The sequence below is a fragment of the Gymnoscopelus braueri genome, assembly GCF_963280865.1.
Source record: "Gymnoscopelus braueri genome assembly, chromosome: 2".
NCBI classification, from domain to species: domain Eukaryota; kingdom Metazoa; phylum Chordata; class Actinopteri; order Myctophiformes; family Myctophidae; genus Gymnoscopelus; species Gymnoscopelus braueri.
In genome coordinates, this window is record NC_137604.1 from 43,952,596 (window position 1) to 43,971,705 (window position 19,110).

Consider the following 19,110-nt stretch of genomic DNA (forward strand, 5'->3'; position numbering starts at 1 on the left):
TGCTTCAACAACAGAGGACTTCTGACTCGCTACTGCCTGCGGTAGATAACTGAAGACGACAGACATCACTGTTTATTGACAGTTGCTTACGGTTTTATCGTATCTTCGGTGGAGTTTAGCATTATGGTGAGTAGCCTACAGTCATTATGAAAAATATCTAGAGTTAAGCTTGTTATTCTCCCGTTACTAAACGTTAACGTTGGTGTCGCTCGCCGAACTGTGTGATCTTCCAAGCTTATAACCGACGCTTTGTCAGCTTGAAGATCTGTTCTCTGCTGGTCGACAAGCGATGTTCATTGAGTTTCAGTCTTTTGCGTTGTGGTGTTTGTGGCTTATTTGACGTTATTTGGTTGTGTTCGTGCTGTTTTGGTTGCTGTTTGCTCATGTTTGCTGGTTCAACGGCTTTAAAACGTTGGTTGTTGAGAGCATTTTGAATATTTTGAACGTTGGTGAAGTGTGTTTTGAACCTTCGTCGATCGTAGCTCAATAAAGAACCTCTCACTCCGCTATACAGCTCCGAGATGAGGTTCTATGTGGTTACCTTCCAGAATCGGGTGAACGTCCGCCAAGGCTCCGCTGTTTACCCTTTTGTATATGTTGTATCCCAAAACTAATGGTAGATTCCAAGCCGCACGGATGTTTAAAGTTTGGAACGGAGCATAATATTTTAGGTCCGAAGCGAAACTACCCGTTTAAATCGCTTATTTAGTCAGCCTGTGGCCATGTTTCCCATTGTAGCCAAACCGGGAGCAGTACTGGCAGCGGACGTAGGGGGGTTTTCCGGGTTGAATGGGAAACATGGCCACAGGCTGACTAAATAAGCGATTTAAACGGGTAGTTTCGCTTCGGACCTAAAATATTATGCTCCGTTCCAAACTTTAAACATCCGTGCGGCTTGGAATCTACCATTAGTTTTGGGATACAACATATACAAAAGGGTAAACAGCGGAGCCTTGGCGGACGTTCACCCGATTCTGGAAGGTAACCACATAGAACCTCATCTCGGAGCTGTATAGCGGAGTGAGAGGTTCTTTATTGAGCTACGTCGATCGTTGCTTTTTAACTAAATTCAGAATTGAACGGTTTTATCTTATCTTCGGTGGAGTTCAGCGTTATGGTGAGTAAAATAATTATGAAAAAAAACTAGAGTTAAGCTTGTTATTCTCCCGTTAGGCTAAACGTTGACGTTATGGTGTTGGTGTCGCTCGCCGAACTGATCTTCCAAGCTTATAACGGACGCGTTAACTTGTCAGCTTGAATATCTGTTTTGGTTGCTGTTTGGTGATGTTTGCTGGTTTAACGGCTTTTAAACGTTGGTTGTTGAGTGAATTTTGAATGTTGTGAACGTTGGTGAAGTGTGTTTTGAACCTTCTAAATAGTGCTGCACGATTCTTGCTCAAATGTGAATCACGATTTTCCTCCATGAGAATTGAGATCACGATTCTCACACGATTCTCTTGTAAATATAAAAATATTAAGCACATTTTTTTTTTTTTTTTAATGTTTTTTTTTTTTTTTTTTTTTTTAATCGCCATAATTTAAAATTGAGATTGCATAGGTGTCTGAATCGAGATCACGATCTTTTTTTGATTAATTGTGCAGCACTACTTCTAAACGTAAAGTGCAGTTTGAACGTTGCTTTTTAACTAAACACGTTGTTTTTAATGTCTGTTCTGCTCGGCAAGCGACATGAATTGAGATTGAGTCTTTTGGGTGTTAATATGTGGCTTAATTTATGTTGTATTTGATCCAGTATTGGTTTTTGGTGAATCTTTTAAACCTCAAGTGCATTTTTAACGTTGCTCTTTGTAACTGTTTTTGTTTCTGTTTTTGAATGTTAGTTTCAACAGTGGATGAACGTGCAGAACCCTGCATACATGGGGAAGACCAACAATGCTCCAAAGAGAGCTGCTCTTGGAGACCTTTCCAACTTTGCCAACAAGGCTTCTAACACCAAGGTAATATTTAAACCCCTTATTCTCAACCTTTACAATTTCACAGTCCCCAATTTGATACTTTTTTTCAGATCCCTACACTGAAATCCTTTTGTTAATTTAAACTGACTGTTCATTTAAACAATTACGTTGTTTACATTTAATTTGTATACCTCTAATGTAAGGTTCCCTTTGTAAACTCTCAGTTCAAGACAGTACAACAGGACAAGGCCCTGGATGGTGTCTACACAAGAATCCTACAGAGGATCCCTGATGTACCATGGGTGAACGTGGACCACATCAGAAATGTGGACCTCTGCAGAGGCCTCCCGAGAGTCGCAGACAAGGTCAGGGAGAGAACGGTGGCTGGGCACTGTGGCAGGCACCTGAAACTGATGGCAAACAAACATACACAAGGCACAGCTAGGAGGGGAGAGAGGCGCACCACCTATGTAGACACACTGCAGCGTGACAGCAGAGCTAACAACACTGCAGAGCTCCTGACGGGGGACAGGAAGGTGTGGAGAGCGTCCATACTGGAATCCCGAGTAAGTTTTTGCTAGTCTGCACTGTAGCACTGCATATCATCGCTGTCGGGTGGAAACATTCTATCTCCATATTTCAACTTTATGTTTTTATATAAATGAATGAATGCTCTACGTTGTCGTATCATGCAAAAGTAGTTACTCGACTAGTCACAACGCGTTTTTGAAGATGGCCAAACCTATTTAGCCCTGAGGCAGATTTCTTTTATAAACGGCCTCTAAATGCTAACCTTCTGAAAAAAAAATCTTCTTTATTAAAAAAAAGAAAAGAAAACTAAAATCATTTTGTCAGTTGCTATACAGTACATGGAAACATCTAAAATGACAGATGCTTTCCCAGATTGAAAGGTATAACAATGTATAGGCTTTCCAAGTCTAAATGGGTTAAGTGTGTGTGGGGTTTTATAAATATTGAACCAAATGACAGGTATTAACAAGAGCTTGTGACTAAATAATAACTACATTGGAGCCATTGGAATTGTTTCTTTTTTCCATTTCCTCAAAAGTAACAGTTATGGACATACAAGGTTTCTACCCGACAGTGACGATATACACTCAGAGTTACAGACCTGTAAGGGTCCATTTGGACCCCTGGTGGTCTCTGGACCCGATGTTCAGAACCAGTGATTTAAACTATGTACAAGAAACACATTACCTACAGTTTAACTTCAAAGAAGAATGTGTTTTGAATTTATTTTTTATTCTTTTCTCCTTCTCAGAGGACTGGAGTTGCCAGAGTTCAGGCACCTCCTCAAGTGTCTCCCTCCACTGGTCCAGAACAAGCTGCAGATGTTTCCATGAAGGAGGCCTTCCCTGACCCGCTTCTCACAGTAGAGGACATTGATGCAGGAGACTCACAGTTGTCCCACCTATGTTCTGAATATGTCAAAGACATATATGCACATCTAATGGATCTAGAGGTATGTGATGCCAGAGGCATGTTTTCTTTACTACATGATGTGACTCACTTTTTACTTGACGATTCATTGTCATACAAATAATTGCGATTAACGATTTAATTGTGTTTTTCAATTGAACATTGGAACATAAAAATGTAATTTCTATTTGGCTTTTAGGCCATGTAAACATTATGTAATAATTGTGACAGGCTTAGATGTGACCTGGCGTCTTGCAGCAATGTAATGAAGTCTTTTGTTTGTACAGGTAAAGCAGGCTGTGCGACCCGGGTTCTTGAAGGGCTACGACATAACGGCAGACATGCGAGCTAAGCTAATCGACTGGCTGATCCAGGTTCATTTAAGTTTCCAGCTGCGGCAGGAGACACTCTATCTCACAGTTGCCATCTTGGATCGTTTTCTGCAAGTAAGGGCAACTTACAAATTAGTTTGCCATTTGATCTGCTCTTGTCTTTCTTTATTTTCTTTTCCTTTTCTTTTTTTAATGAGCTGTTGTGATGTATTACAGGTTCGGTCAGTTTCACCAAAGAAGCTCCAGCTTGTTGGTGTCACTGCCTTGCTGGTGGCCTCAAAGTACGAGGAGATGAGACAAATAGGTGCCCCAGGGATCCAGGACTTTGCCGACATCACAGACAACGCCTTCACAACCACTCAGATTAAACAGATGGAGCGTGTAATGCTGAGGTACCTCAACTATGAGCTGGGGTTCCCGCTGCCCCTGCACTTCCTCAGGAGAGCATCCAAGGCTGCAAGCGTGAGTCACTGTTCACATGGTTCACTAACATACAAGGTGTAGTGATCAGACTTGACCCTCTGCACCAAGACTTTGTCCAGACTGCAGGCAAAATCTGATCTTTAGGACTGACTGTCAACACTGTTATTTGCAAGTGGTTAGTTTGGATTTGTGTTGAAAATAGCAGATCTACATGTCACAATTTGACATGTAAGCTTGTGGATCGTCTATTTCCCACAAGCGCCATGATCGTTCACAGTTTCAGTGTTCAGACTGAAACACACATTTAGAAAATTAGATTTCCATGAGGTTTTATGCTGTTCAGACTTGATAAAACAACTCTGATTTCCAATCTGGTTAGGACAATTATCAGATTTGGCCTGACGGTGTGAACATAGTCTAAATGAACATAGGTGGTGACTGGTCAAATGGTGGTTAAAATAAAGCATGTAGAAGGGTATTTTCAATTTATTATGCAAGCATGCTTTTTAATAGTGTTGTTTGTTTGTTCTAGTGTACTGTGGAGAGACACATGCTGGCCATGTATCTCATGGAGTTGACACTCCTTGACTACGACATGGTTCACTACCGGCCCTCTGAGATTGCTGCTGCTTCACTGTGCCTCGCTCAGCTGCTGCAGGGTGGCCTGCCATGGGTGAGTTCAATAGAATCAATGTATATGTTGGCTTATTAGTACAGATGACTAGCTTGACATTTTGTCTTTGATTCTAGTTTTTTTCCCCTACAGAGCAGTATTGCACCACATGATCCTAACGATTGTTTTTCATGTGTTGCAGACTCCTACAGAGCAGCATTATACCAGGTATGACGAGGCTCACCTGAAGCCCATAATGCAGCACATGGCAAAGAATGTCGTTGCTGTCAATGAGGGGAAAACAACGTTCCAGGTGAGTTGGCAAACAAAGGCATTTGGAAGTTGATGGAGTAAGATGTGGATGTTTGAATAGATGAATACTAATGCTAAGATTCCCTCTCCACTAGGGTTGGCGTTAGGATAAATATAGGTTAGCATGTTATTTAGACAGATGCTAGGTTCATGTGTTTATCTGGCATCCTATAGTTTCAATGTACAGATTATTTACGTTTTGATACTATATTATTTAGACTGATGCTAGGTTCTTAGTTTTCCTATGATCCTAGATTACTAAGACACTACACTGTCTCTCTGCATGTGATGTACAGTGTGTTTACCTGGCTTAATTGCTAATGCTTACTGTAAGTTGCTCTGGATAAAGAGCGTCTTCTGAATGCCTTAATTGTAAATTGTAGTATAGTATAATGGAGTATACTATAATAAAGGAATAATAGGGATGTTTGCATAGATGAATAGTGAAGTACTAATATAAATGTTCCCTCTCCACTAGGGTTAGGGTTAGTATAATGTAGTATAATATAATGGAGTGAGATGGGGATGTTTAAATAGATTAATACTAATGCTAGTTTTCCCTCTCCACTAGGCTGTCGAGACAAAGTTTTCTGACTGCAAGCTGCTGAATGTCACTGAACTCTCCGAGCTGCAGTCCTCCATAGTGAAGAGCTTGGCTGCTCCCCTGCTGTGGTCAGTTTCTTCTGCATGATTGTGTCATTGCTGCCGTGGGTCTTATGGCATTATGTTGTAATGAGTCTATTTAGCTCCAGGTATTCTATCTATTGTGTCAGTGTCCTATTATAGTTTGTTGACACAGAGAGCGTTCTGCTTGGCTTAAAGGGATACTTCACTCTCGGGCCGGGGACACATTTAAAAAAAATATTAAAAATAAATGAAAAAAGTTATGGAAAATTCATGGCCCCCTCACGACACGCAGTGTCCTACTAATGTGTGAGGGGGCCATGAATTTTCCATAACTTTTTTCATTTATTTTTAATATTTTTTTTAAATGTGTCCCCGGCCCGAGAGTGAAGTATCCCTTTAACTTAGTCAACGACTAGTCAGTGGACTTCTATCACTCTGAGTTGCCTGTGTTCATAAATGAACAATAACAAAAGGCATGTATATAAATCAATAATCTCTAACAGTTTTATTATTATAATTTTTTTGTCTGTGCGTATATAGGTATTTACATGTGTGTGTGTATATGTATATATGCATATTAGTTATTATTATTGCTTTCTTCTTTCCTTTTTTTTTCATTCTAGAATTCAGCTAACAGTCTTTGACACTAACGTACTATTCAGTAATGCTTCTTCTTCTTCTTTCGTGTGTCATCATCAGATTTCCAGTTCAGTAGTGTACAGCCACGCCCTCGTCTCAGGTCCCACATCGAAGAGGCCGGCCTCCGAGGGTGGTTTATACAGGGGACAGACTGTGATTATGTGCTCAGCGGTCTGCTCCGGCTCCCCACACTCGCATGCTGCTCCGTCCGCCAGGCCCGACTTCCTCATGGATGTTTTGAAGCATCCGACCCCGGTTCACAGGCGGTTCAGCAGGGTCCATTGCCGGCGTGGCAGTTCCTCTCCTTTAATGCCGCCTCCCGGGTCCTGGATGTAACGGTGGATGCATGTGGGCCCGGCCAACTCCCACTCCTGCTTCCAGGCTGCCGCCAGCCATGCCTCTGTAGACAGGTCCTCAGGGATGGACCTGAGCAGCTCTTGTACCGCCTTGCTGTACGGGTGGCGGGACTTGAGCCTATCCAGAGGCAACACTGTTGTGGTGGTGTTGTGCAGGATATGCCAGTCATGTCTACGGGCTTTCCTTGCAAGGGATTCAGTAATGCTGTTGACTGTTGTGTATGTACAGTATGTTTAGGAGCCAGGGATTAAGGGGTGTGTGTGTGTGTGTGTGTGTGTGTGTGTGTGTGTGTGTGTGTGTGTGTGTGTGTGTGTGTGTGTGTGTGTGTGTGTGTGAGAATGTTTGTATATATCCATGTAAATATCTATGAATTATGTAAATATCATTAATATAATAAAATGATCAGTTTGAACCATGAGAATTGTTGACTCTTGAATTGGAGTTCTATTCTCCTTCCAGTAGTATGGTAATGTTTATGTTGAATTAAAAGAAAGTCATGGCACTAGGTGTAATTCTCACGCCCATGAAACCTCCACCCGGTTTACTATGTACTTTTTCATTTGTCTAAGAAATAATTGAATAGACAAGTGGTTCCTATTGGTGTGCCTTGGGATTGTTTGACAGACACGCATTAATACAAATACAACTATACAATTTTTTAATATACATAAGTATTTTGTGCACACTCATTTCCCAATACAGAGGCAAATTATATACCCACTAAGAATATTTTAACCACTTTCAACCTGGCGTCCTTATTAAGGCATTTCTTTATAAGCTATATATTTTTTCCCAGACAAAAAACAAGCTCGTATTGTGCCATACTGAGCTTGTAGATCGGCTATTTTCGCTATGAATACAGGTGTGCCTTGAGATTTTGACTTGTCTGTTGGTGTTGTGCACAAAAAGTGTGAAAAGCTGTGGAATAGACACAGTGGGGAACCATATGTGTGTTATACTGTCTATACCACCGTGCTGTATAGTAGTAGGCTACACTGGTTCTCAACGTTGGGTTCTGAGCCCATCAGGGGTCCAATAAATGAACCCTTACCAAATGCATAAATGGAAAGTATAGACTGGGGTCCCAGAGATAACAAATTGTATCAATGGGGGTCTGTGGCCTAATGCGTATCAAACTGGAGGTCCTCGAAATGGAAAAAGGTTTAAGAATCAGTGGTATAGAATATCTGCCATAATCTGCAAGAAACCCCATTGGTTTTAGTGCAAAGTTTGAAGGCAAGACACCAGACTGCTCCTCAGGGGAATTTAGGTGTTCACTGTCTTAATGACTGCATTCAGTGTCTTGGAATCAATACAGTTCCTTTATCTTTGCAACACCAAACCCATTCCTAAATGTAAACATTTTCTTATGTGGGCAACCCCATGTGTAGTGGTAGTACACTGCCACCTGGTGTCCAAAATACACCTCCTTGGTGTTACAAGAACTATTGCTGCACTATTATCGTAACAAACAGTGCAGAAATCAGTGCTACTACTGTACATGTTGATGTTAGTTAAAAGCTTAATATTTTTATCCAATTCCTGGTCTTCAAATCTCACTTAATGATCAGAAAGAGTGTTTTCTTTTGAATAATCAGAGGTGACATCATCATCAGTAGATCATGCCTCTATATTTTTTCATATCTCCTGAACATTCCTTCAACAAATCCTGAACAGAAATCATAATTTTTGACACTTGCTTTTCACTGCAAATTTTTATCTGTACAATGATGACTCCTCTATTCAAAAGATTCTATTCTTCATCTTGCGTGGGTCTAGAATCTGTATGCTGTATGCTGTAAGTATGAGGGAAACATTTAGCAGCTGGTGATGACATGGGGTTAGGGTACTAAACACAACTAACTGTTCTGTGGTAAAATGTATCACTGGTAAATTCCATCATAAAGGGGTCACTAAATGTTACTGCTGCAATGGCGCCCTGGTACAACTTCCACTGCAAATAGATACAGAGTACATAAATTGCCTCAATATTATTTAGATTCATTAAGTGACATGTTAAGTTGAGAAAAAACACAGAATCCAACCGTGTGCACAAAGGAGATAAAATGTCTAAAAAAGCATGCTGAAGGTGCTTCTAGGATCAGGAGGAATGCAGGCTTAAAAATAAGAGGAGATCCACGAGCACTCAAAAAAGTTGAGGAGACCATTTATGGTCTTCAGTTCTCGCCCTGTTGAAGACCGTAACTGGTCGAAACATGTTGGCATTTTAACTCCATATCCTTTCCACTTTTTTGAGTGCTCGGATCTCCTCTTTGACATGTTAAGTTATTGTTTGTAAAAGTTCACACCATCAGACAAACTCACTTAAGCCAAACATGGTTCAGAGTCATATCGGCGATCTGGTTTTGAACAAAGAGCCTCCAAAGCAACACTTGCAGACAAAACATTATTGTCACTGATAAATCTATCAACTCTTAATAACCTTGCTACCTAATGTATGTGATTACAACATGTAGATTGTAGGTGTAGGACAACTTGACTCTTGAGCCCTGTTCCAGGTCCAGGACATGGAATCTTTGCCCATGTTGTTCTGCAAAAAGCTTCAATCTCCACTCCACTGGAACCTGAAGGACATCTCTTAGTTGTGACTTGTGATGATTGTAGACTTATGACTGAATTGTAGAAAAGTGTGTTCCTTCCTGTGTATCTGTCTAGTGTCTCTTTCCCTCCGTCTCAGGCAATTTGCTAAATGTGTGCATGTGTTTGTATTTAGGTGCCAAATGTGTCAAATATATAAAATAACACAAATGCCAAACTGAACGCCTGAGCTGCCATTAGAAGTTATGTTCTTAAATATTCGGTTTAAGATGTTGTTTTATGGGGTTAAATAGACCACATCTCTCCATTATTTACTGGCACTCTCAAATTTTTTATTTCCTCCACCATGTCTTAGCTTGTTTAGTTTTCATCTGTGTTCCACATAAGACGTAAAATACACAACCCACACACTACCAAAGTGTAATTGATCTTTAATAGCACATCAATGGCCTCAAACTCACTTAAGCCAAACATGGTTAAGGAAAGTAAGGTTCAGAGTCATACCAGTGATCTGGTTTTGAACAAACCGCCTCCAAAGCAGCACTTGTCGACTCAAAATAAATACTTTGTGTGTGTCGATATGCCCAAATGTGATGACTGACATCAGTTCTTGTGCTATATACAGTATCTTCAGATTGCAGTTCATTGAAAGGAGATGGGCACAGACTTTGGGGGGGAGGATCCTCCCTGGCTGGATGGGTTCTCTGCGGTTGGGTCTTTCCATAGAAACATAACCCTCATCTTTAAAGAGGTCCAGGTCTGTGTGGGGGGTGGACGAATTCACCTGGAAATCGACCTGGAAATTAAACAGAATATTGTTAACCATTATTTAAATATTTGACATTTGAATCTGGACAGAATACAGGATCAATGTCATGAATATAGATATTGTGCTCTAACCTACCTTGCAAGAAGCCTTCCAAGAGGCACAGGATCCTTTCTAGGACCACTTCTGCCTCTTTGGGGAGTTGGAAGGGGCAGATCATGTCTGCGCACCAATTGCCACTATTGCCTTTTTTTGGCTCCCCCCACAACAAGAGGGGCCTTCATTTTCACCATCTTAAACAATGAAAAGCATATAAGCAAACTTAGAAACATTTTCATGGCAGGGTTACAAAGGCTAATGAACGGCTATTTCAGTTTAATATCAAGCCTGATATTCTGTCTTAAGCTGGTGTCGCTCACTGAAAAAAGCAGATAAACATGCTCTGTTTGCGTCACTTCCAATATCGGCCAACAACACGGTCATACGTAAATAAACAAACATTAGTCCTGTCCAGATACATCTACCCTGTTCATTTGATATCCGAGTGCACAAATGTAACCTTTAGTGCAGGATCTCTGCAAGTCGGTTTTAATACCACTTTCAATGAGGTTCAAGACCAATTTATCAATAGCAAAAATGTTCACAGTGAGGCCTACTACTCAGATTTAGAGTCAATCACGTACAGTATGTCCCAGTTTTTAATAAAGTTCAGATGGCAAAAAGTTTAACAGTTAAGACATATTTTGGCAAATCATTAAACAACTATTCATTACTATATTTTTCTACCAGACATAAGGCTGTTCAGTTCATAGAGTTCAGTTCAAGGTCCTGGTGCTCACTTTTAGAGCTCTGCATGGCCAGGCACCTGAATATTTAACTGACTTGCTTGAACCATATGTGCCCAGCAGGTCCCTGAGGTCAGCAGACCAGGGTCTATTGGTCATTCCTCGTACCTGGTTAATCACCAAAGGTGAAAGAGCTTTTCAGTCTGTAGCGCCTAGACCGTGGAATGCCCTTCCTCGTGGCCTGAGAGCTGCAGCTTCTGTGGTTATTTTTAAGAATCAGCTAAAAACTACTGTTTCAACATGCTTTCGCTCATTGTTTGGTAGCTCATTGTGAGCTACCAAAAGATCTGTTTTAATCTTTGCAGCCCATCCAAACAGTCTCAGTAACATTAAGACAAGACATAGGCTGTGCAGGTGCTACATTGTTCCATTTCTCATTTATAACATCAGTTTGAACGTGTCTTGTAATGATTGGATGCCCTTTGCTATGGGTCCATCTGATAGCACTGAAGAGAAAGGAAGTCTGAAGATCTTATTAGAGCTCCCAGCTATTCATTTAGTTGAGGTGGACGTTTCGAACCCACACTGGTCTTCACAACATCAGCGACATTTAACGTCAGGGTGAACATGGCCAAATAATAACAAACAGACAAACTAACTCTGGCGAAGCAGGCTATCATTTAGCTCTGGTCCAGAGCAAGCTCCGGCTACTAAACAAAAACAACATCATAGTCAATGAACCCAAGTCCCTAAACAAGACAAAAACATTCGTAGTCTACAACAAAACTGGTGTTTCACCCCCCACTGCGCTGTGCAATATTATTTATAAGTGTAATGGATTAGAAAAGTAAAGACTGCTGGGTCTATATGTGAAAAGGCCCTTAAGACCCTTTCATACTGTATGATACTGTCTCATGTCCAGTCGGGGACATAGCCGAATATCTAACCTGGTAGATATTTGAAAATGGTCGGGAAGCCGATTGTTGTGCTAACTGGAACTAGCAATGGCTGGCAAAAATAGAAAGACAAAATGTTTATTACCGTACCTGTATCACACTGAGATCCACCACGTTTGACTGGTTGCTGCCATCTTTCATCTTCTTTGCCCAGGTTTGGGCCTTCTCTCTGAATTTCTTCAGGCTTTGGGTGTGCCTCTCTTTTCAATGCAACAGCTTCCCACACTGTGTAAGTGAGAGAGAGCAAGGATGAGAGAGCTATACAAATGGGTTCTAACTTAGCTGTGATACTAGAGACCCATAGTGTTTTTTCTTTCTAGACTTCTATGAAAAATAAACGTATATATGTTGTGTATACCTTTTATTGCATTTTCTAGATATCGTTGCTGTCGGGTGGACACCTTGTATGTCCAAAACCGTTCCTTTTTTATTATTATATTACAACATTTTAAAATAGTGAAAATAGCTGATCTACAAGTTTGATCTGCTATTTTCACTACCTTTGTGTGACACTCTTGTATGATGAAGTATAGGGCATTCATTTACGAAAAAACTAAAAGATGAAACATGGAGATATAAGGTTTCTGCCCGACAGCAGCAATATACTGTATGAGTGTGTGTGTATAGATAAGTACCCCCCCCCCCCCCCAATATTCTGCATGCTCACTGCTGTTAAACAAATTTTACCATGTCTTTTTGTACCTGGACTATTGCCACCTTTATTCTATCTTATTTATATTACATCTGCATTGGCACAGGGGAGGGTGATCACTGGCACACTGGGATGTGAGAGGTTTTTTCTTTTAAAATTAATGATTCCCAAAGAACGCAAATGACATCCTGCACATAATTCTACATTCATTTAAACTCCTAACTGACTGGGGAGGGAGTCAGAGAGATAGGTGGGGTTATTGCTCTGAGTCTAATGATCATTACATCCTTTGGACAATCAAAATCAGTCTGTAATATTTATGTGGTTTCATAATTAAACTTAATGTTGATATGACTATCTACTTTATGGCACTTCATGTCATAAAGGTTGCAGACCCCTGACGTAAAAACATAAAAAGTTGAAATATGGAAATGGAAGGTTTCTACCCGACGGCGATGATATGCAATGCTACAGTGCAGACTGAGAAAAACGTACTTGGTGCTCTCCACAACTTCCAATCCCCCATCAGGAGCGTGCGTCTACATGGGTGGTGCGCCTCTCTCCCCTCCTAGCGGTGCCTTGTGTCAGTTTGTTGGCCATCAGTTTCAGGTGCCCGGCACAGTGCCCAGCCAGCGTCATCCTTCTCTCCCTGACCTTGTCCGTGGCCTCTGTAGAGGTCCACATTTCTGATGTGGTCCACCCATGGTACATCAGGACTCATCTGTAGCATTCTTGTGACATGTGTAGACGCCATCCAGGGCCTTGGCCTGTTGTACTGAGAGTGTTCAAACCCGCAGTGGGGTTTCCTAAACTTTAATTTTGAAGGGGTTACCTGCCCAAACGTCAGGTCTCTGAGTAGCATATGCTTGTCTCAAAGATTAAGCCATGCATGTCTAAGTACAAACGGCTTGTACAGTGAAACTGCAAAAGGCTCATTTAAATCAGTTATGGTTCCTTTGATCGCTCCTCAGTTACTTGGATGCGGTGAGTAAACTAATTGTAAAATAACTAGTTTGCTTGTTGTTCAGTTCTCCTGGTTGTGGCCAGTTGGCACTGACCAGTATGGGGCTGCAGAAAGCAGAAACCAGCAGTACAATAAAACTGCCTCGGTGGTGGAGGAGCGAGGACGGCACCACTATGGGACCAGCATAAGGAAAATGTTTGTTTGATACAGGGCACGGACAGTCAAGTTCAAAAGACAGGTAAGGAAAGGATGGACAAATGTCAAACATGAATGAGACGTGAGTCGCCTTTGATCGTAAGTTGTCTGGATAAAGAGCGTCTGCTAAATGCCTAAATTGTAGAATAGTATAGAGTAAGATAGGGATGTTTGCTTAGATAGGGGCGGCAGTGGCTCAGGGGTAGAGTGGCCGGGTAGAGTGAACTGGAAAACCGCAAGGTTCCCAGTTCGATCCCGGGCTGGGGCGCTCCCCTTGAGTTAGTGTCGAAGTGTCCTTGAGCAAGACGCTGAACCCCTAATTGCTCCCGATGAGCAGGTTGGTGCCTTGCATGGTTTCCTCCGCCATCGGTGTATGTGTGTGAATGGGTTAATGGCACAATCAATGTAAAGCACTTTGGTTAAAAGCGCTATATAAATGCACCATTTTTACCATTTAGATGAATAGCGAATACTAATATAAATGTTCCCTCTCTACTAGGGGTAGGGTTAGTATAATGTAGTATAATATAATGGAGTGAGATAGCGATGTCTAAATAGATTAATACTAATTTTCCCTCTCCACTAGGCCGTCAAGACGAAGTTCTTTGAGAGCAAGCTGATGAATGTCACTCAACTTTCTGAGCTGCAGTCCTCTTATCGTGAAGAGCCTGGCTGATCCCTGCTTGTCATAGCAAACAATCAAAGGAAAGATCCATTGCCTTCATCACTCTTCATGGCTGCATGAATGATACAATATATTTTTTGGAGTATGTATGCTAAACATGGATGGAAGCATTAATAATAATATGATGTAATCTGCTAGAAGGTGCAATGTGTCCATTACACTCTCAGAGTTCATTTCTGAATTGTGGTGTGAAGGTTGGCCGATGGCTCGAGGCTCCAAAAAGTTGACAAAGTCCAGAATGTAGGTTTGGGTATATTTATTTCTCCCAAACAACAAAAGTCCTGTGCAGTATTTACAGTGCAGCTAGGCAAAATTCATAGGTTAACCGAATACGAATAAAAAATAATAAAGACATCAAAATGAAGACTTGGACAAACTGGATAACTGCAGACAAAAAGACAAAACAACTCAGGCAGTGCTATAGCAGGCTATACCTTCTAACTAAGGCCCTGCAGCTCTCTCCCCTGACTGTTGTATGTTGCTAGCCAAACACAGACTCAACTTGACTCATCCCAACCTGCCCTTTATACCAGGTGGATCCTACCAAGACAATGACCTGTAATGCGTAATCAATTAACTAAAATAAAGCTACATTATAGGCCATGAGTTACTTACCCAATTACATAAGGAATGTACCAACAATTCAAATACATTTCCTGCAAGCACCAATTAATTCCCCAAACTTAAAACAGAGTACTCTTAAACATGGACAAAACACCCCTCCTCTAAAGCACTTGGCACCTCCCAATCAAACAGGGTTGCCAACTTGCCAGTACTGCAGAGGAGAGACAGGTGACAAACAATCGCTCATTTCACAGTTTCAAATAATACATTTGAAAAAAAGAAAACCTTTAAACCATTGAATAGTCCTTGTAATCTTTATCAATGCACAGGTGTCCATGATGAGTGTAAGTAAACATGCAATACAGAACTAAGACACTTCCAAGCCGGCTTGATGATAACTGGAAGCAGTTGTATAGTTTGTGTGCATGCAAAGTTACTGTTCTTGTCTATAGTGCACAGGTTGCCCCGTGACATGTGGCCTGGTTTGTTAACCTGTGTTCATGCAAATAAATATCACACAAGTGACAGTTAACTGTGATGTTTAAGTGACAGGTGCTGAGAAAGGTCCCTGGCCACCTTCTCAGACAGGAATGTGACTTGATGACTGGCCAATGACATCCAAATTAAGGTCTAATAGATACAAAATGATTTGTCCTAAGACCAGTGAATGCTCTTAACCTGTACATGTAGATGAAGCCCTTTGGTAAATTGTGTTTGTGTGCTGTATATGTGTATGACTATTATATAATGTCTGCTCTGCCCCTCAAACTAATTCATGCTAGGGGACAAATTGTTGATCAGATTCTTTACTGTCTTGTATCATTTTAAGAACATTATGACATCACATTGTTGGCTTTATGAAGAGGTACTCTTTAAATCAGTGATTCTTAAAGTGGGGTCCTGGGACAACCATAGGTCCTTGAGGGGGTTCCAGGTGGTCCACAGGAAAATGAAGAACAGTTTAATTTCAATATTATTTCAGTTTAGAAAACCTTTTCAAATCAGGCTCCGTGGCCTAATACCATTTTGGGGGTCCTTGACATGAAAATGTGTGAGAACCACTGCTTCAAACTGACTACAAAGTAAAAGGCCTTGGTACTAATTTAACTGTACAAATGTAGCCTTTTGTACACTCAATTAAAACTGAGGATTTGACTGTGCAGTGTGTATCGTGTCATACCTGTACAGTATGCTGATTAGTTGACAGTTTATCAATCACTGTACATTTTATGGGGTAACACGCCATTTAAAGTGGTGTACATAAGACTTACATGACACTGTCATAAACATGAAGCTTCATTAAGTGTCATTCTGTCATTTATGAAGAAGAGGAAGTCCGCACACTGTTGATGTTCCAGCGACCACAATTTATTTAAGTTTCATACAACGTTTCGACCCCTTCGGGTCTTCATCAGGTATGAGGAGTGCAGACATAGGCAGGTTAAAATAGGGAGCAAACAAATCAAATCCCAGCTGTGTCGGGGATAATGGACACACCCCCCCTTTCTTAAGGGGACAGGCTACAAACAGTATGAGTAGAGGAACAGAAAATCAGTTCATTTTTAGAACAGTTCATTTTTAGAAATTCAATTCATTCTTCGAAAAAAGAGAAAATCAATTCATCCTTTAGAAAAATATAAATCCAATTCATTTTTTGAAAAATAGAATAGAAATATAGAAATTCATTCATTCCAATTCATTTTTAGAAAAATATAAATTCATCTTTAGAAAAATAGAAATGCATTCATTTTTTGTGACATAGTGTAGTGACATAATGCAACACAATACAGTTTTAAGAGGCAATGAAAAGCCAAAGGACTAATTATAGGCAGTATATATGTTACAGTATGATTGGAGAACCAGTACGATTGAAGAAAGCGCGCTCGTTTTTACCACCCACCCAGCACTAGAGGGAGCCACAAGCCAGGCTTGTGCACAAACATATATGGCCACACACACACACACACACACACACAGTCTCACACACACACACACACACACACGCACACACGCTCATGCTTTTTTTGGTTTATTGAAAGCAGGACTGTTTAGATACTTTTATTGTGTTCTGGCTTTTGTTTTACTTTCTCCCTGACACACACACACACACACACACACACACACACACACACACACACACACACACACACACACACACACACACACACACAGTGATCCATGAAAAGAACTATTCTGTCCCTATCGGTTTACAAATCAAACGGCGCTGAGTCGACTAGTGGAGCGTCGGCCGGTCAGCGCGGGCACTCGCGCCTCGAGGCGCGAGGGCGCGCTTCCTCGGCCTCAAGCTCCACTAAATCGGCGCGCCTCCGTCATGGACAAGCGTGTGCGTGTGCGTGTGAACGCGTGTTCAGCGTTCCCCTCATAGATATTATGGTTCCCCTAGCGTAGCTTCCTGGTTGCTATGTGGGGGGGAACAACAAAAGACAGGTCCGCTCGGCGCATCAAAGCCCCGCCTCTCCGCGTTCTCCTTCTCCTCCTCCTCGGAGGAGGAGAAGGAGAGAAGGAGAGGACGGGACGGTTTATTACGCGAGGAGGAGGAGGAGGAGGAGGCTCCTCTTCCTCGCGAGCCTCGCGTAATAAACCCACGCCTCGCAGCGCCGCATCCTCCTTCTCCTCCTCGCGAGCCTCGCTAATAAACCCTGTCTCGAAAAGCCCCGCCTCCCCCCGAAGGAGCCCCGTGCCTAAAAACGAGCGCTCTGTCTTCAATCGTACTGGTTCTCCAAACGTACTGTGACATATACACTGTAGGTGTTTTTGGGATCCCAAAAAAAGACACATTAGGAATAGAGCAATAGTTTAGCAGCTCCAAATAGACATTACTCAAGGCCTAGATGCACAGATCAAATAAGTACACAAAAATGGTACCATAAAGAAGGCATAGACAAAAAGACAGTATAATAAAGAGAACGTATAATAAAGAGAAGTTAAAAAACAAAAACAAAAAAGCTATTACAGAAAAGGTTTAACGTTAAACTCCTCATTCAGCCCATGAGGGGCCATGGTATTTAATGTATATATATATATATATATATATATATAGAAAGATTCTCGTTGCAGTAATAATCGATTCTGATCACCTCCTCGAGGGGGTCTATCTACCTTCTCTATACCCCAGTAGCGTAGAGAGGCAATGCTGTGTCCCATTTTCTTGAAATGGGCCGCTACTGGGTTTCGTTCATCCCCACATCTAATGTTACTTCTGTGTTCGCTTATGCGGGTACGTAGGGCTCTACTGGTTTTGCCCACATATGCAAGTCCACAGGGACATTTTATCAGGTAAACAACAAAAGTTGTGGAACATGTGATCACTCCTTTTATGGGCAGCTGCTTCCCACTGTGAGGGTGAGTAAAAGATTGGCATTTAGAGGTATAGCTACATTGAGTACAATTTGAACACTTATAGTTACCAGCAGATATGTTTGATAAAAAGGTAGAGGGGGTGGTGGAGGGAGTGTAAGAGCGTATGAGTTGGTCCCTTAAGTTAGGGGAACGTTTGAAAACCAACTTCGGAGGCTCTTTAAAGACCACTTTTAGTTTAGGATCAGTGTCAACAATGTGCCAATGTTTGTAGAGGATCTTTCTAAATTCAGCACCCATAGGAGAATATCTAGTAATACAAAGAGGAGATTTTTTTTTTGTTTAGAGCGTTTGGTTGGGTTCAGACACTCTTCCTGTGTGACAGATTCAAAACGCTTAGATGCAGTGTGAACCCATTCAGGTTTGTACCCTCGTGACAGAAAACGGTTTGTTAGGTCAGTTGCTTGTGTCTGATAACCTTCATCTGTGCTACAGATCCTTCTAGCCCTGTGGAACTGGCTAATGGGAAGGCTTCTAATGAGGTGACCAGGATGGAAACTGTCACCATGGAGTAAAGTGTTCCTGTCGGTGGGTTTCCGGTATAAATCTGTCTGTAGGGAACCTCCTTTCTTGGTTATTAGGACATCTAGAAAACTAATATGGGAATCACTATGTTCAAGAGTGAACTTCAAGTGTTCAGTGCATGAATTTAAGTAATTATGGAAGAGGCCCAAGTTTTCAGACGTGCCATTCCACACAATGAATATGTCATCAATATATCTCTGATAACTAAGTATGTGGGAATAGTAGGGGTTTACCTCAGAATACATAAGAGAGCTCAAACAAACCCATATACAGGTTAGCATAATTGGGAGCCATGGTGCTGCCCATTGCTGTACCGTTGATTTGAAGATAGAAATCATTTTTGAATTTAAAATAGTTAGTAGTGAGCACAAGTTCTGTAAGCTCACTAATACAAGCAGTACTGGGTTTGCTAGAGGGATCTC

At 41.4% G+C, this 19,110-nt stretch overlaps 1 protein-coding gene across 1 annotated transcript in view; it reads left to right on the plus strand.

Moving 5' to 3' along the window:
* Positions 1-13: 13 nt before the first annotated feature.
* The window catches only part of LOC308095642 (G2/mitotic-specific cyclin-B2-like), a gene marked incomplete at its 3' end in the record, with an annotated part of 42,698 nt that continues 23,601 nt past the window's right edge, over positions 14-19,110 (plus strand). The window contains exons 1-8 of the mRNA XM_080442690.1: positions 14-126; positions 1,842-1,958; positions 2,141-2,482; positions 3,199-3,399; positions 3,644-3,802; positions 3,905-4,150; positions 4,644-4,784; positions 4,927-5,037. Of these exons, the coding sequence (XP_080298816.1) occupies positions 124-126; positions 1,842-1,958; positions 2,141-2,482; positions 3,199-3,399; positions 3,644-3,802; positions 3,905-4,150; positions 4,644-4,784; positions 4,927-5,037 (1,320 nt within the window). The 5' untranslated portion in view covers positions 14-123. The remainder of the gene's footprint in view (positions 127-1,841; positions 1,959-2,140; positions 2,483-3,198; positions 3,400-3,643; positions 3,803-3,904; positions 4,151-4,643; positions 4,785-4,926; positions 5,038-19,110) is intronic.